General features: G+C 43.5%; 3 protein-coding genes across 5 annotated transcripts; all 3 read right to left on the reverse strand.

The window, feature by feature from the left end:
• Nucleotides 1–125: 125 nt before the first annotated feature.
• LOC109641578 (uncharacterized) lies at nt 126–11051 on the reverse strand. The gene is made up of 22 exons (XM_069519265.1): nt 10879–11051; nt 9527–10110; nt 9343–9438; nt 8528–8761; nt 8286–8433; nt 8179–8205; nt 7533–8096; nt 6683–6702; nt 5358–5595; nt 4868–5098; nt 4502–4677; nt 4165–4246; nt 3961–4046; nt 3696–3783; nt 3458–3618; nt 3277–3372; nt 2724–2819; nt 2539–2642; nt 2346–2454; nt 2110–2242; nt 2006–2032; nt 126–924 (listed from the first exon to the last, which is right to left on the reverse strand). The coding sequence occupies exons 2-22, from the start codon at nt 10106–10108 to the stop codon at nt 380–382; spliced, it is 3843 nt and encodes a 1280-aa protein (XP_069375366.1). The 5' UTR covers nt 10109–10110; nt 10879–11051; the 3' UTR covers nt 126–379.
• A 319-nt stretch (nt 11052–11370) lies between these two features.
• LOC109641576 (E3 ubiquitin-protein ligase TRIM47-like) lies at nt 11371–13715 on the reverse strand. Its single transcript, XM_020106082.2, has 4 exons — nt 13638–13715; nt 12448–13040; nt 11858–12055; nt 11371–11772 (listed from the first exon to the last, which is right to left on the reverse strand). The coding sequence occupies exons 2-4, from the start codon at nt 12979–12981 to the stop codon at nt 11749–11751; spliced, it is 756 nt and encodes a 251-aa protein (XP_019961641.2). The 5' UTR covers nt 12982–13040; nt 13638–13715; the 3' UTR covers nt 11371–11748.
• Nucleotides 13716–13847: 132 nt separating this feature from the next.
• Nucleotides 13848–16721, reverse strand: LOC109641577 (E3 ubiquitin-protein ligase TRIM39-like). 3 transcript variants are annotated; one of them, XM_020106084.2, is made up of 7 exons: nt 16583–16721; nt 15845–16427; nt 15639–15734; nt 15315–15548; nt 14951–15098; nt 14843–14869; nt 13848–14763 (listed from the first exon to the last, which is right to left on the reverse strand). In XM_020106084.2, exons 2-7 carry the CDS (start codon nt 16415–16417, stop codon nt 14213–14215), a joined length of 1629 nt encoding a protein of 542 aa, XP_019961643.2. In that variant the 5' UTR covers nt 16418–16427; nt 16583–16721; the 3' UTR covers nt 13848–14212. The 3 variants fall into 3 exon arrangements, with proteins under 3 accessions (XP_019961643.2, XP_069374633.1, XP_069374632.1); XM_069518532.1 differs by having other exon boundaries at nt 15845–16451; nt 16583–16720; XM_069518531.1 differs by lacking the exon at nt 16583–16721 and having other exon boundaries at nt 15845–16576.
• Nucleotides 16722–17198: the final 477 nt, after the last annotated feature.

Consider the following 17198-nt stretch of genomic DNA (forward strand, 5'->3'; position numbering starts at 1 on the left):
GCATCTCTTGTCTCTGTCACGGTGCGAGAAGATGATAAAACACTTTAAATGATGCACGTTAGCTGCAAAACATCCAGTTAATATAAGCTGGTGTGTGCGAGCAGGATTGTCAGGTACAACAAATGTAACGTCAAATAAAGTTTTATTTGTTATAAACCAACACCACAAATAGACATAGAAAAAAGCCTCCTGTCATTTAAACCCTCTTCATGTAACATGATTCATGAAATATAGAGTTTACATTGAAAGACAATCAAAACTTCCAAAATCGATATATTGTTTAAACGATATGAAGCATATTTGTACAACAGGAGGAAGTAAAGAAGTGTTGTCCATCTTCATTTGTGTCTCTGATCATTGTAACCGACACACATTTCAATTACGGCCTTTCTACAGACGAGATGATCAGAGGAGCTGAGTTTTGACCATTTTGTTCGAGATGTGGACTAAAATACGGGAAGATCTCGCCGCCGAACGAACAGTCGGTGAACGAGTAAATGTGAGACCGAGCCTTCGTGTCGTAGAAGGACACGAGGCCTTCCTCGTAATCCACGAACACCCCCACCTTCTGAGGCTTCTCACTCAGCGACAGGCTGACGGGTGGAGCGGTCAGGGCTGCGTAACCTTTGTCCTCGTAATGCACAGTCGCCCAGTAGCCGTTGTCGGGGCTCAGCGAGAGCATCCCCTTGCGGTTTGCGTCCCCTCTGGCCACGCCCAGGTCCCAACCGGTCTTGCGGCCGACCTCCACCTCCCAGTACGACCTGCCGGAGGTCAAGCTGTTGAGCCCCAGGATGCTGCCGAACATATCAAACCTCTGCGGAGCGTCGGGAACTGTCTGGTTCTTTCCTCCGTCTCGCACCTTCTTCCCATCATTGGAGAGAGAGAGGGAGTGATGCGCTGTAGCTGGGTCCAGCTTCACGTCCACTGCAGAAGAATACGACAGAATAATGGACATAGAATCATGATGCATTTCACATCAGAGATTTCAAAGGGTGATTTACTTTAGAAAATAAAAGCATCAAAGAATCAACTTTTACAGTTGGGTACGGATCATTGGCTGATGATCTGGTGCATAAATGGAATCGTCTCCTTGTTTAAAAAAGTTCACAGATATTTTCAGAAGTTTCAAACCACAGCGTCTGACCTCCCACAAGAAATACTGGTTATCAGTGGTCACAGCAAAGTGAAAACAAGTTTTTCATATTTTTCTGCAAAAATGAACTCGGAGAAATAGACGAAAAGAGACATTTAGACTTAAAGGAGATGGTTAACTGAATTCACAAATAGATTTTTCTTTTCTTCTTTAAACTTCATGTGAAAGCTCATTTCTTTGCTGCTGCATGATAATTGTGGTTCCACTGAAATTAAAATGTGTTGGAGGTGAGGAGGTGGGTGTTATTAACAAAGGAAGTTGTGTGAGAAGTTTCCATCTCACTCGGTTCTTTAAAAAACATCTAGCGTCTGTGGTTGATACATTGTGCAGCAGGAAACATCCTCTGAAAACACAACACGCAGGCTGCAGAAGTACAAAAACCACAATTCTAAATATTATCTTTTTAATTTACAATTATTTTCTGGATCATTTTTACGTTTATAAGCTGGTGAATGTGATTTCAGTTGTTCAGAGATTGTTGTATTTTCTCATAGTTGCACAGTAAAAGAAAAAAAAAGTTTTTGTGGTACATGTACATTGTGTGGGCGGGACAATCAGCCAGCCAATCAGATGGGTTGGGAGCCCAACACCTAAATAGATGATGATTTTATTATTCAGATTCAGGGTTTGGATAATATATATATAAATTATAATGTCTGATGAAATTAAAATATCAGATTTTTTATTTCTCTGTTTCCTATTCAACATTTAAAAGATTGAGAATTGGAAAAAAAGTCGTTCTGACAAACGAAAAATTTAAAATGAGTAAATTAGAAGTATTTTTAAAACAGACAATTGAATAGACACGCAAACCACATGTGAGCATATATTTATAAAAACTGACACACGCACCTGCAAATGTGGGAATTCTCTTGAGTTCTGTGGAAACATAAACGCCGTTAGAGTCACAGATCATTCGATGGAACATAAACCTGGATAAACAACCAAGCACTCACCGACAGAGGAGAGTTTTTCTATTTGCAGCTGAATTTGCTCCATCATGGCTGACGTTGTACTTCTGAAGGTACCGAAGGAGAACGAAGTATCAACACTGGTATTGTTCCAAAACGTGGGTTCATCCAGAGAGATCTGTGTGAGGGGGAGTCTCACAGCGTCAGTTTAAAATCAGCGTCATGAAGACGTAGAACAATAATCTGCTGTCGTGACTCTGGACGTCCAATCCTCGACTCACCTTCGAGTCCGGGTTTCCGTCCAACTCAGCGATGGTCGTCTTGAGTTTGTCAATTTCTCCGTCCAGCCTCTGAAGCAGATGTTTTGCTTCTCTCTTTATGTTTCGTCTCCTTTAAGGTGAAATACAGAACGTTACACCGATAGAATAATAATAACGTCGGACTACACGTCACCGTGAGCCGCGTTGAACCGACCTCTCCTCCAGGGGGGGCAGAGCTTTTTGTAGAGCGTCCTCCACGACTTTCATCACCTCGGAGAAGACGTTGTGGATCTCCAGCCACTCGCTGTCCAAGCTAACCTGACGATGGACAGCAGAGATGTTAAAACCATATCATGGACTGAAACCATTTTTAAAAAAGTGAATTCTGCTGCAGTTTACCTTGAAGCCTTTCACAGATAATCTCACTTCCGCCATCTTGAGTTCCCTGATTTTAATTTTCTGCTGCAGCTCCGCCCTCGTATTGTCTTGCTTTTTCTTGAATAAAGGAAACGAAAAAATAAAGAAAGTGTAACAGAAGCATAGACGAGAAAGATGGACGACGTGTCTCCACTTCCTCTCGCTGCATGAAAACGAAGCCAAAATATCCCAAACAGGGTGCGGCCATCTTGTGCTGGTGATTCGGAGCCGGTCTCAGCTGTCAATCATAATGTTTCATCACATTTTAACCACTTTTAAACTCAAGTCATAATATCATGATTGAAGTCGTGTTACCAAAATCATGACTCACGACTTTATTCTTGTGATATTATGACTTTAACTTCTCATTAAATTACAAACTTATTGTAAACGTTCTTTTCCCCCATATTTCACACATGCCCCAAATTTAAAAAAAGGGTTCATCCTCTGGGGACCATGTGGCGTCTGTGCCAAATTCCACGATAGAAATTTTTAGACCAACAACCTGTTTTCTGTGTGAGTAGAAGTGAAGTACCTTTACGCGCAGTTTTTCAGCCTCCCTCTCTTTCTCCTCCTCGTCCTCTCTTGGACTGACTGTGGTCGTCGGAGGCGTCCGGAACACTTGCTCCGTCTGAAAGGACATAAAACATTCCGGTGATGTGATAAAAATCTGTTCCCTCTGCATCTGTTGGTGAAATCCAACTCTTTATACTTACGACCTGATCCACAGGATGGAGTTGCTCCCCAGCGTGAAGTCTGAACGGGTCGAGTGTCTGTGCCTGCACCTGCTCTGCGCCGGTGGAGAAATCAAGCGCTCGACGAGCTTTGTCCGTGTTGGGGACGGTTTGAAGACGATGATGCACGGGAGTCTGGAAAACTGTGGAGAGACGCTCAGGGTCAGAAAAATATGTTTTAATGTGACTGCGTTTGTGCGAATAATGACAAAGCTCGTACGTGGTTCGTTTGGCTCGTTCGCGGTGACGTCGGCCGCTGCAGGATAAATGTGGCCGGTGGGCGTCTGCGGCGATCGCCCGAAGAGAGGCTGAGAAAAGAGTGAAAGATTTGAACATGTTCAGTCCAAAGAACTTTACAAACTTCTCATACTCAAAGGTTTGAATTCTTATTTACTTTCAATTACATTATGAATAATGTTCTTTCCATATTTTTCATGAGGGAGCGTCATTCTAGTGTTTAGTGAAGTGTAGGACATTTACTGTACCTGTGCACCGAAGCTGAACTCTAACGCTCGATGAGCTTTGTCCATGTTTGGGCCCGTCTGTGCAGACTGTTGCTGATTCACAACCACTGAGAAGAAAAAAGAGGAGGGCTGTTAAACTGAGCTGTTTGTGTTTCTGTGCATCGTTTCTTATAATGAACAAACTGCAGTTCTGTCAGTATAAATATTTGTACACAGAGCACGTACTTGATTTCATCATCTCTCTCACGGCCTCAGTGGCTGCTGTCAGATCAGGGGTCATTTGGTTGTAGAGGTTTGGAGACACATTCTAGAGAAGTGGAAGATGAGATTATCTATCTTTCTATTTTATAAATCTAAACTTCACGTTTACTTAAAATCAGTAACTCATGACCCTTTACCTACGTATAAACACTGCTTAGACTATAATAACTTGATTAGTCATATCCATATGTCCACATCCTAATCAAGTCGTAATATCACAAGTGATTCACGAAATCTGAGAATTTTCTTCACCAGGCCCGAATACTCTGTCCCACTAATATGATCTCTTGTTTTACTGCACCTCTGTCTTGACTGGAGTGCTGTAACCTGGTCCTCCGTTCCTCTGATAATACTCTGTCTGCAGACCTCTGGCCTCCGCTGTGCATCCCATCTTCCTCTGGTGGGTTCTCAGGCCCTGATAGGTCGTCGCTTTGGACCAACCACACCCACAAACCTGGAGGCTCAAGTCCGAGTCGTCTGTTTGAGACAATGTGGAAGAATAAAATGATCACGTTTGGTCTTTATTCCCTTTTCAAATTGGATTTTGAACCTGAAAATACATCTTTTACATGTTCGATATTCTGTCTCCATGTTGTTTTCTGTGTCGTAACTTTAATTTAGCACATTTGACCTTTTTTGTCGATACGATTTGTACAGAACCCCTCACCAGACGTCAGAGAGGAGGTGAAGACGTCCATCACAGGCTCCTTCAGTTCGATCCGAGGTCCCGTGAAGGTGATTTGAGGAAAGTAACGGTCTGCCCTGTATCCTTTGCTCTCCGGGATCCTCATTCCCTTCACCGTGCATCCCATCTTCCCCTGGTGGGTTCTCAGGCCCTGATAGGTCGTCACTTTGGACCAACCACACCCACAAACCTGGAGGCTCATGTCCGAGTCGCCTGTTTGAGACAATATGGAAGAATTTATTTAGATATTAAGAAATAAGCATGGTGGGTTGTCCCTGAAATAAAAACTGGTCTTTTTGTTCCTTTTCAAAAACGTATTTTGAAGCTGAATCTTATATATATGAAATATTTGGGAAAGTACTCGATTCAGTTTCCATGCTGAGTATTATTACCGTCAGTACTTTGACTTCACACATTTGACCTTTTTTTGCAGCAAATAGATATTGAAATACGTTTCCTGAGAACCCCTCACCAGACGTCAGAGAGGAGGTGAAGACGTCCATCACAGGCTCCTTCAGTTGGATCCGAGGTCCCATGAAGGTGATTTGAGGAAAGTAACTGTCTGCCCTGAATCCTTTGCTCTCCGGGATCCTCATTCCCTTCACCGTGCATCCAATCTTCCCCTGGTGGGTTCTCAGGCCCTGATAGGTCGTCACTTTGGACCAACCACACCCACAAACCTGGAGGCTCATGTCGAACGTGTTCAGGATCTGTTGAAAACATTTGTGATTTATTCTGGAACTGAATCGAACGTGCTGTTCGTCAAGTTTTCATTAAATATTCTTCCCTCTCTCTGTTTCCCTGGATACTAATATGTGTTAGTGTTTTCATTTGTTCTTAAATATAACCTGTAGTGGAGATTGTATATGTTATTGTGGGTGTGGTCGTCATGTAAGCTGTTACTGGTTTATCAACGTCGTGTTTGAAAAGTGTAATTATACATAATTGTGTCAGACAGAAGATTCTCCACTTAAACACTTTGATTTTACTGAAATATTTTTCTCTGTTCCACTTTACAGGACGTCGTCTTTTTCAAAGTCCCACACAGCTTTTGCTGCTTTTTCACTTTTACTTTCATTTCCTTGATTTGTCTTACCTGTGTTGACTCCGGTCAGATGGTGCTTTGTCGCCCTTTAGTGGCACTGACTGTAACTATCAAAAGTTATCCCAGTGTGTGTGTGTGTGTGTGAGTGTGTGTGTGAGTGTGTGTGTGTGTGTGTGTGTGTGTGTGTGTGTGTGTGTGTGTGTGTGTGAGTGTGTGTGTGTAGAATCTCAGTATCACAGGATTCTTTCAGTAAATAAACTTTAGCTGTGGAATCAATGATAAACTTTATATATGAAACACAAGGTGCTTAACAAGTTAAAACTAAAGTTAAATGAATGTTGTATTATAGTATCATGAAGACAACAAAGAGATATGATAAAGATTTAATAGAAGAAAAAAATAGTTAATCACACTTTTTAATTAACCAGGAAAAAAGCAAAAATAATAACAACAGCAAACAGGATGTTTTTCGTCCTGACAGCCGGGAAATTACATTTTGAAGTATTATATTTATTAACACATCCTGTGTTTTCTAGCCAATCACAGTCAAACAATACATTTAGTTCTGTGTTTATTTTTTACAGCAGCAGCTGCAGGATGAGTGATGTTTAACATGAGTTCATTCTGAAGCTGGACACAGCCTGAATAGTTTTTATCAAACTAACTGAACAAGGACAAGCTGTCTCCCGATTCTTCATTTAACTTTCACAGTAAACGTCACAAAGAGCTTAATAAAGTTTGGAGAATCTCACCCTGCTCTGCAGCTTCGATGCTCCTCAGTCTGAGGATTGATCTCTCTCTCGTTTCCTGACTCTCCTGCTCTGTTTGTACTCTCACTCTCAGGAGTTTCACTTTCGTTTCACGCGTAACAAACCTTAGGACTTCTTTTAACTGCGAGAGAGAGATTAGGCAACCGGTTTTATTTATTCACTTCATCAAGTACGGTGTCGTAATTTTACAGGAATCAGGTCGTGAGGAAATTGTGATAAAACCCAAAAACAAAATCTCTAAAAAGAAAACAACGTGTTAAGATCTTGTTTATGTTTTTGTATTTTTATTTGAATCAGAAAATCATTTCACAGAGAAGAGTCTCACATGTGGAAACAGTGGTTCTGGTCTTTTCAGCCTCAAGGTCGTGACAGAAGCATTTTAATGATCATCAGACATTTTATAAAATATTAAAATCTGTAGCATCTGTCTCCAGAAGGTACAAGTTCATTGGTTGGTTTAATTAATCACATGACAGACTTGATAAAAATCATATATAGAGATGGAGGACGCCACAGCTCCCAAAAGACAGTACATCTCGATCACCCCCTGGTGGCTGGCTACAGAATAGGTCATAAACTCCACCTCCCCCATGTTTGTGAATGGGACACGGATTGGTCGAGCGTGTTTTTCGGTGGGACCACGATATTGCGGTGCCATGATTTTAAATCAAATTACGTCACCAGCTGAAGATGGCGACGAGGTGGAGACGCGTCGCCATCTTTATTAACTAACTAAACAGTAACTATGGTAACCCAAAGTATGGAATGTGTTTGATTTGCTCGTTTAACCCCCCCCCCCCCCCACACACACACACACACACACACACTCTTCATGACTCATCCATGATTTGTTCACATTGTTTCACAGCTGAAATAATCAGCGGATCACCGTTTTCACCGTCTTGCTTTCGGTGTGGACTGAAATACGGGAGAAGCTCTCCGCCGAACGAACACCCGGTGAAAGAGTAAACGTGAGACTGAGCCCCCACGTTGTAGAAAGACACGAGGCCTTCCTCGTAGTCCACGAACACCCCCACCTTCTCCGGTTTGTCTTGCAGCGAGAGACTGAGCGGCGGTGCGGTCAGAGCCGCGTACTTGTCGTTCTCGTAATGCACGGTCACCCAGTAGCCGTCGTCTGGTTTCAGGGAGAGCTTCCCCTTGCGGTCTGCATCACTTCTGGCCACGCCCAGGTCCCACCCGGCCTTGTCGCCGACCTCCACCTCCCAGTATGATTTCCCGGAGGTGAAGCTGTTGAGCCCCAGGACGCTGCCGAACACATCGAACCTCTCCGGTGATTCATCGACCTCCCGATCCTCCTCCCCGTCTTTCACTTCCTTTCCGTCATCAGAGAGAACGAGGCGTTGGTGCGCGGTGGTTGGATCCAGCTTCACGTCCACTGTCGAGTACGAGACGAACGTTGTTGTGCCATCGAGACAGAAAAGTCTATTTCTTCGAGGATATTGTTTTGTGTCACTCACCTGTGAACTTTGGAATCCTCTTGAGTTCTGTGAAGCCGAACAAATAGTTTCAGATCAATCAGGTCAAGATTTGAGCTTTTATCATTTATCATATATTTGACTGTTACCGGTGGACGTCAGCTTCTCCAGCTCCTGTTGGACTTTTTCCATCATACGTGTTGTGGTTTTTCTCATCGTCCCAAAACACAGTGACGTGTCCAACTGAACCTCGGCCCAGTCCTTGATGTCCTCCAGGTCCTGAAGAGACGGGTAGTTCTGAGACAGAGAAAGACATGAAAAGACAGACAAGCTGAGCGTAACTTCATTTCTTCAGTGGCACATTCCTGGAACACGTAATATTCCCTCTCACCTGCAGGAAATGGATGTGATCCTCATGTGTACTGATATCATCCAGCTCGGAGATGGTCGTCTTGAAGCGGCTGATCTCCGCTTCTAAATCCTTTTTGAGGTTTTCTGCCTCCTTCTCCAGGACCTGCCTCCGGTCCTTCAGCGGCTGAAGAGCTCTCGCTTGGGCATCCTCCACGATGGCGAGCACGGCGTTGAACACGGCCTCAATGTCCCACCACTCATTCTCCAGCAGGTCCTGAAAATGGAAGGAAATTGAGGATCGTCCATTTGACCTCCAGTTTTATTATTAATTGCCGTGAAACGCTTGTGGTTTGATGTGAACACAACAGACTTGCGGAGATGATTCAAGAAATGCTAACGCCTCGTTTCCACATAGCTCTCGGTCACGTGTGAGTCAACAGGAAGTGTTTTTGGTTCGGAATTTACCTCAACGTACGCTGAAATAATCAACTTTGGCCTTTGGACCGTTTGCTCTGTGTGTTGCTGGACGTTAGCATAAACAGTAATTTGCTAAGTGGCTTTTTCATTCAATTCACTTGTTTGATAATCAAACTGTGTAGCTGTAGAATTAAATCTAACCTCGTTCAGCCACTTTAACACATTGTCAATAATCGTTCTGGGGCAGGTTTGGTTTTGACAGTATCAGAGACTGAGAACCTCAAGGGACATGAAACTTATAATCAATCAATTGTTGGTGTGACACTATAATTATTTTTTAATTGCTCCGTTCAACTTAATTATATTAAAGACTGAACTCGTTCTGCCAGTTTTTGGCTTTTGAATCCTCGTGTCCAGGATCAGTCGTGTTTGTCTCACCTTGCAGCTCCTCACAGATTTATTGAGCTCGTCCAGTTGTGTTTCTCTCCTCTTAATTTTTGCCTCTAACTCTGTTCTGGCGTTTTCAAGTTCAACCTGAAACAAACGAGAAAACAAATCATCATCGATAACTTCAAACATCCTCATCCTGCCGTACGATGAAAACCTGTTCTCGATGATTCACCTTCTTCTTCCCCCATTCGTCCTCATTGGAGACGACCTCCTCTGGACTCTCTTCCAGACAGCGGACGCAGATGCATCTCTGCTGCTTCTTGCTGTACAGCTCCAGGGGGCGCCCATGCTTCAGACAGGCCCTGTCGTCCAGGTTCTTCACCGGTGCCACCAACTTGTGACCCTTCAGCCTTTCGGTCGAATAGTGATTCTCCAGGTGGGTCGGACAGTACGAGGCCAGACACACCAGGCAGGACTTCTCGGCCGGGAGCTTTCGCTCTGTGCAGATGTCGCAGGCCACTTCGCCGTCCTCTCCGGTGAAGATGCTTTTGTTTTTCTTCTCAGACTTTTCCAACTTCCGCTGTTCTGCGATGTCTCTCAGGACGATGTTCACAGCTGCGGTGTTGCTCAGAGGATTCTTGCACAGGGGGCACACTGTGTCATTGAACTTACAGTTGATGTTCAGGCAATTCTTGCAGAAGGAGTGTCCACAAGCTGTAGTGACGGGATCCTCAAACAAGTCCAAGCAGATGGAGCATGTTAACTGCTTCTCCAGAGAACAGGTCTCTTTGGGTAATGCAGCAACAGCGGCCATATCTGAGGGACACAGTATGAATACAGCTCAGATAAAGGAGACACATATTACTCTTGTTCTTTACTTTGTGTTACTTGAAAATGTTTTTGTGCTCTAATGTTCAGAATCACTGTCCTCGGACTGTCCATCGCTGCAGCTCCTCTGTCTCAGACACTTGGTTTTAGCTCCAAATGTCTTCGTGAAGGAGTTTTCTCCCTTTACCACAAACTTTGAGCTTTTTAACTTTGCCAAACTTTTACATTCACAAGTAACAATATAACAAACCAGAAGAAAGAATCACTGAAGAAACACAATTTGTCTTCTTCAATTCCCGTCTCTCTATATCCTGATGTCCCTTCACACTGTTGCAACTCGTTGTACTCAGGTGATGCAGAGTTACAGATACTGTCTCATTACTTTATTTGTGTTAGAGAATAATTCAACTCATTTCAAAAGGTCAAGATGACAAAACACATTTCCAACAAGGAAGCAAACTAAAAAAACAACAACACTGTGATCCTGTTGTAGCTGTGAGTTATATTTGCATTGACACACCCCAGCCTTGTGTGTGTGTGTGTGTGTGTGTGTGTGTGTGTGTGTGTGTGTGTGTGTGTGTGTGCAATCACAATAGCAGAAACTGAAGAATGTGTCGAGGATCACGGAACAAACCACATGAACAGATGATCACACAGAGTTCCAGCACTGAATAACATCGAGTGTGAAGTGACAGAGCAACAAAGCACTAAAGTAAAAGTAAAAACATTCAATATGATTAAAAAATAAGTTTTTACCATTCAGCTGTTACGTTGCTCTTTATCCTCCAGGCTTCAATCTCTCTCTACTCCCACCTAGGGTGTGTGTGTGTGTGTGTGTGTGTGTGTGTGTGTGTGTGTATGTGTGTGTGTGTGTGTGTGTGTGTGTGTGTGTGTGTGTGTGTGTTTGCCTCCAGCTCAGTTTCATTTCTGATAAAGTGCCCAGCCTCCAGTCACTTCCTTTATCCAAACACACACGTCAGCGGGATAATGAGCAAACACTTCACATGCAGAAAAAGTTATATACTGTATATATATATATAGAGAGAGAGAGAGAGAGAGAGGGAGTTTTTCGTGCATCGCTCAGTATTATTCTAATTATTATTACAGCGGTGACTGGTGGACAGAGAGTGAAGCTTTACTGAGGTTTCATTCTCTGATTCTGAGACAAAAACATAACTCAGACAGAACAAAGGATAAAATACTTCCATATATGTGTGTAAATAAAAATATCTATGTCAATCTTCTCATGTTCTTATCCAGAAAACGACTTTTATTCAATTTTATTGGACTTTTTTTATTTATTTTTACAAACTTCACAGATTTATGCACCAAACCTTTTTAACCAAAAAGCAGCAGTTTCTCTCCAGTGCAGCATCAGTGTTTAAACATTTTACCAAACGATAGAAGGAGAAAACCTCAGTTTTTGCTTTGGTCCTCCAGAGAAAAAGCTCACGAAGAGATTTGGGAACCGTGCTGTTCGCTCCTTCTGTCGTTTTTTTCAAATGTTTATTGAATTAAAAAAGGTGCCAATCCCGGCATCCTGCTCTTTTATTTTACATTTTCACATCAGAATATCAGAGTAAACTTGTTCCAGGGGTCTGTATGAAGCATCGTCCCACGTCTTCCTCAGGTCATTATGAGGAGAAATCTCTGTGGAGACAAGAAAATTCTCCGTTAGAGGACAACGTCAGAAGATGTGAGTGATAAGTGTGACTGCTGACTTTGAGACTCCGACCTGCAGGAAGTGGAGGTCGTCTTCAGTCTGTGAAAGCTGCTCCACCTCAGTGTGTTTCCTCCGCAGCTCACAGATTTCTCCCTCCAGCTGTTTGATGAGCTCTCTGCTTTGTGTCCTCGTCTCCTTTAGATTCTCGACGTGACTCAGTCTGTCTTGAATAACCTGCTGGAGTTTCATCGTCATCCGCTTTAATTTAACCTGTGGAGAATAAAAAGCTTGTCATGAGCAGAAGCATGTGATACAGAGTCAGTGTAGTTTCTATTAAAACCAGAGTGGCATTGTTCTCTCAGAGCAGTTTACTGTTTACTTCCTCTTGAAATAAGTTGTGTGTTTGTTTTGTAGACGGAAAGTTTGAGCCACTTAAAGAATTGAGGCACAGATACAGGAATTTTGTTGGACATCTTTTTAAATTTGCAACATGGGACATATTACATTGTCATTAACTCGTAGGGAATAGTGCTCAGCTCCTGATTTTCCACTAAGATTAGTTTTTTCTTTTATATTTCAACAGCAAGAATTAGAAAATCGTGTGCAGGGTTCTCCGGCCTTGGCGGAGGTGCGTACTCCGAGCGTCATTCTCAAGTCGTTACCTTCTTCTTTGCAGCCTCTTTGTTAATCGGAATGATGTGATGGCCCCTGTGTTCTGTCTGGGCACACATGGCACAGATGCATGTCCGGTCGCTCCTGCAGAACCTGTCTAATGGCTTCCCATGCACTCTGCACACAGGCTCCTCCAGGTTCTTCGCCACACTGATCAGAAGATGACGCCCAAGGTCCTCCCTCTGGTAGTGCAGCTCCAGGTGAGCATCACAGTAGGAGGCCAGACACACCAGGCAGGACTTGACTGCACGACGCCTCGCAGGGCAGAAATCACAGGGAACCTCGCCGGCTTTTAAAGGTGCAGCCCCGTCCTGGCTCCGTGTGGTGGGCTGTGTCTCGAGCTGGGGTCTGGTGGGGAAGAAGGCCTTGCAGAGCGGGCACTGACAGGAACCACTGATCCTCCAGTATTCTCCTATACAGGCCAGACAGAAGCAGTGTCCACAGGGGAGGGACGTGGGGCTGGTGAACTCATCCAGACAGATGCAGCACTGTGGAGGCTCTGACATCTGTGTGTCCTCGCACATGTGAACACGAGCAGGCAGATGAACTCTCTGACGGGGCGCGGTGCAGATAACGATCTGTTCTGTCCAGAAAACAGTCGCATGAGCACAGATTTGCATCAGCAATTTGGTATAGTTAACATTTCTGTCCCACAATTAAAACATCAACAGTGAATATTTAACCTATTGCTTTTTAAACTATAACTAACAATAATTAATTAATAATTAAGCCACTGGAATGAATCTTTTAAAGATCATTTGTGACACAATCCTGTGACACAATCCTGTGACACAATCCTGTGACCTCTGAAGCCTGAAGTGAGTATTTAAGAGACTTGGATTATTCAGTGGGAAAACTCAGTCGTCCACAGTTAACACAAGTGGAAGTGGATTAATAGGATGAATGGTTTACTGGTGAATTATATATTTCACGTAAGTAAGAGTGATGAAATAGTTTAAATCTATAGCTTCTGTTAAATTTGAGTTTATATGTAAATCTGCTTGTTTGTGTCAAAAGATAATTATTCATCTCAAGTAAACTACAAACAGTGTCAACCTCACTGCTGGTGTTTACATTTGACTAAACATAGTATATAGTAGTACAACCGTACTGCAGTGATCTAAATGTATAAATAACGTAAATAAAACACCATTAAGATAAAAATCAAAAAGTCTCGAACCTCCCCCGGCCTCCAGCGAGTGTTTCTTGAGGTTGCAGCAGTGTTGAGTTACGGTCGAATCTCTTGGTTCCTCTGGAAAAAGGTGAAGACACACCTCTGCTGGACTCTGTCACTTCCTGGAAACTTGTGAAACTCACCTGATGAAGCAGGTGGTGACGTTTCCTCACAGCGTCTCAGCTCATTCCAGTAACCATCAAACACACGCACTCGTTTTGATCTTTGAACTTTTATTTTAGTGAGAACTTGTGTTCACCGAAACATCAACAACAGAGATATGTCATATTTTGACAGCATTGAAACATTTACAAGTTACGATTATAACTTGATAAAGTTCTTTGGATTGTACTGAAGTAAATTTATAAGCACTTTGGTGATAGAGTTGTTTTTTTTTAAGCCTTTCCACAACCAGAAGATTACGAGAGAAAGTGTTTAAGGGTTAGAACAGAAGGTGTGTCCGTCAAACTCGCTCAGTAACTTAATTATAACAATGAAAAAGAAAACACAAACACAACCAAACCCATTGAACTTTAAATTGTTTGAGCAAACTGTCAAAGTTTTATCGGCCAAACTGAATCCTAAGACCTGAAGAACGACTGATCTTCCATGCCAGTTATGACCAAGGGCTCGGATTTCTTGGCCCAGCTGTAAAGATAGAAGTACGGGAACAGTGTCTGTGTGAAGGTCTGTCTCGTGAAAGAGTGAATGTGCAGCTTCTCAATTACATCATAGAAAGAGACTCTTCCCTCCTCGTAGTCCAGATAAACTCCCACTCTTCTTGGACGGGGACTCAGGTGGAGAGCTGTGGCGGGGGAACAGTGAACCTGATAATCCAGGCCCCTCTTTCCGATGGAGAAGAATCCATTGTCTGTTTTCAGAGTGACCCTCGCTGTTTTGTTTACCGTTTCCTTGGCAACCCCAACATCCCAGTCGTTTCGATGGCCCACCTGGACTTCCCAGTAGTGCCGCCCGGAGGTGAAGCCCTTCTTCCCCAACACCGCGGGACGGTCGAACCTGTCTGGGCCGTCGGACAACGTGGGGCTTGCATTTTTTGAGAACTTCAGACGTTTCCCGTACTCGGTCACCACGAGGCCGCAACCGGCAGTTTCTTGGTCAAAGGCGACGGACTCTGAAAAAGTTCTGTTCAGTTTGAAAGCTCTCATCTTAAGAGAAATGGAGTGAATTGAAAAATAAATTCACAATCTCACCTTTATACTGTCTCATTCTGGTCAGTTCTGTGAGGAGTGAGATCACAACATGGTGACGGAGAGACATCACAGTCACAGATCGAGTGAATCCTACAGATATTTATTTACCTGTGTTTGTCTGAGTTTTCAGTTCCGCTTGAAAAGTGCTCACGAGATGAGACACGGCTCTCCTCAGGGTCTGCACATACAGGTCCGAGTAAACCCTCACGTTTGACCAGCGCTTGTTGTCCGACACGTTGCTCAGGGCCTGCAAAGTCTGAAATGGTTCACAAGTGCATCATGGGGCTGAATTCTGTTTTCTGAAATCCAACCATTCGCACCCAAGTACATGAGGAACATCCACAACACGAGATATAGTCGGAGCCAGCTGATAATGAGCTAATCATAGAGTAACGAGTGCAAACAGGGGAAATGATGAATTAACTGACATCCTCTCGCTGCACGTCGTTGGCTCAGGAGGACGCTGACTAACCTGCAGGAGCTTGAGGGGGTCGTCATTTTTTGAAAGCTCCTCCAGCTCCGAGTGCCTCCTCTGCAGCTCTGTGATTTCCACCTGCAGCTCTTGGATCACTGCTTTGTCTTTCTCCTGTGATTTTCTGAGCTTTGTTTCTATGCTTGATTTTATTTTCGTTTGTATGGTTTGCACTTGACTGATCAGAGCATTGAAGAGCTGATCGCTGCAGTCCGTCTCTACGTGTGCTTTCTCCTGGAATCAAAAAAAAAAAGCTTGTTATCAGCAAAGGTTCATATCATGTTGAAAAAGGTTGCATGTGTCAGTACGCGCCTCGGTACTCACTCTGCTCATCTCAGAGGATTCTATGAATTCCTTTGTCTTTTCGCATCTTTCCTGAATCATCATTTTTATTTCCGCTTTTTTGGACTCAATATTCTCCTGAAATTTAGAATTTCAAGGCAACAAATGGGATTAAAACAATCATCTCATCCTCTAAGATGTAAGTTTACATATTTAGGCATTCGAGAAGATGAACTCAGATGTTTTACTTTCTGCCGAGCTCCTTCTTCTTCCACCGGCACAGTCTCGTGCTCTTTGTGGTCTGTCTCGCTGCACAGCACACAGATGCACACCTTCTCGTTCGGGCAGAAGAGCTCCAGGATCCTCTCGTGCTTCTCGCACATCCTCTCCTCCAGCTTCTCCACCGGCTCGATCAGCTTGTGTCTCATCAGGGAGGGAACTCTCAGGTGAGGCTCCAGGTGGATTTCACAGTATGACGTCAGACACACCAGACACGACTTGTGGGCCTTGAACTTGAATTCTGTGCACACGTCACACCTGATGTGAAATAGCTCATCGGTGCTTTCGGTCGCCTCCACTTTTCTCCTCTTTATCTGGACGGAAATCTCCTGGATCACTGGGTTTGTGGAGACCTCAGGCCTCACGTAGAATCTCTTATTACAAGTTGGGCAGTCGCATAACTCGCTGCCGTCCCAGTGCTCGCTGAGGCAGGTCTTGCAGAAGTTGTGACCACAAGGTGTAGTGACGGGGTCGTTGAAGATGTTCACGCAGAGGGCACACTGGAAATGATCGTCTGACAACCAGGCAAAGTGTGAAGACATCTTGGACTCGCTGTGAGAGAGATCTATTTTCAACCTGTTTATAAAGTGAGTCATGATCCACCCAGTGAGTCATTTCCATGTGAATCATTTGGCTCTTCACATTTTTACAGGTCTGAACTTTAAAAAGCAAAAACAACAGAAAAGCAGTTTGAATGCAAGACGTACCTGAATCTCCAGAGTTTTGTAAATTCCAGAGACGTGATCTTTTACATGCAAGACCACAAACACTTATTAAGGCTCAAAGATGCAAGTACGGAGTCACAGGACTGAACAGCAACGAGCCCCGAGGAGCTGTGGGTGCTCCCGTCTCCACAGGAGGTGTGGCCAAGTGGCGTCAGTTTACTGAAATGAAACTTTGCTTCATGAAGCCAGAAACAAGAACATTTATTTTTTCTTAACCTTGAACACACTCGTCTTACAGCAAACAGGTCGTTCCTGCTTTAGTAAAAATCAACATGCAGTCATGAAGTAAGAATTATTTTTGTGTGTCATGCATTTATAATAACAGGAAATGAGCAGAATTTAAGAGGAGATCAAAAAGCAAAAATGGGAAAAGTGAAGCCAAATGGATGCACTCACAAAAATCTGCATTCTCCATATTAGTTTCTATAATTTTTTATAAATTGGTATCGTTTGGTTTCAGTAAGTTATTTGTAAAATGAAAACTCCTGCGACCGTGTCTGGGATGTGTCAGCGTCATTTTTGGGAGGAAGTGGAGATGCAGTCGTCCTCCTTTACGTACAGTCTGTGTTTCCTCCTTCGTTCCTGTCTAAATTGCTAA

Source organism: Paralichthys olivaceus, chromosome 22 (assembly GCF_024713975.1).
Source record: "Paralichthys olivaceus isolate ysfri-2021 chromosome 22, ASM2471397v2, whole genome shotgun sequence".
Classification (NCBI taxonomy): domain Eukaryota; kingdom Metazoa; phylum Chordata; class Actinopteri; order Pleuronectiformes; family Paralichthyidae; genus Paralichthys; species Paralichthys olivaceus.

Excerpts from the sequence above, each read along its gene's own strand:
- LOC109641576 (XM_020106082.2), bottom strand. The coding sequence starts at position 12,981 with ATGTGCGAGGACACACAGATGTCAGAGCCTCCACAGTGCTGCATCTGT. Across the intron at positions 12,056-12,447 it reads AAGAGGCTGCAAAGAAGAAG|GTTAAATTAAAGCGGATGAC; the intron begins GTAACGACTTGA and ends TATTCTCCACAG. Across the intron at positions 11,773-11,857 it reads ACGACCTCCACTTCCTGCAG|AGATTTCTCCTCATAATGAC; the intron begins GTCGGAGTCTCA and ends TTGTCTCCACAG.
- LOC109641578 (XM_069519265.1), bottom strand. The coding sequence starts at position 10,108 with ATGGCCGCTGTTGCTGCATTACCCAAAGAGACCTGTTCTCTGGAGAAG. Across the intron at positions 5,596-6,682 it reads CATCGAAGCTGCAGAGCAGG|ATCCTGAACACGTTCGACAT; the intron begins GTGAGATTCTCC and ends TGTTTTCAACAG. Across the intron at positions 3,373-3,457 it reads TCCATCCTGTGGATCAGGTC|ACGGAGCAAGTGTTCCGGAC; the intron begins GTAAGTATAAAG and ends ATGTCCTTTCAG.
- LOC109641577 (XM_069518531.1), bottom strand. The coding sequence starts at position 16,471 with ATGACTCACTTTATAAACAGGTTGAAAATAGATCTCTCTCACAGCGAG. Across the intron at positions 15,099-15,314 it reads ACCCCCTCAAGCTCCTGCAG|ACTTTGCAGGCCCTGAGCAA; the intron begins GTTAGTCAGCGT and ends GAACCATTTCAG. Across the intron at positions 14,764-14,842 it reads CAGAATGAGACAGTATAAAG|AGTCCGTCGCCTTTGACCAA; the intron begins GTGAGATTGTGA and ends GAACTTTTTCAG.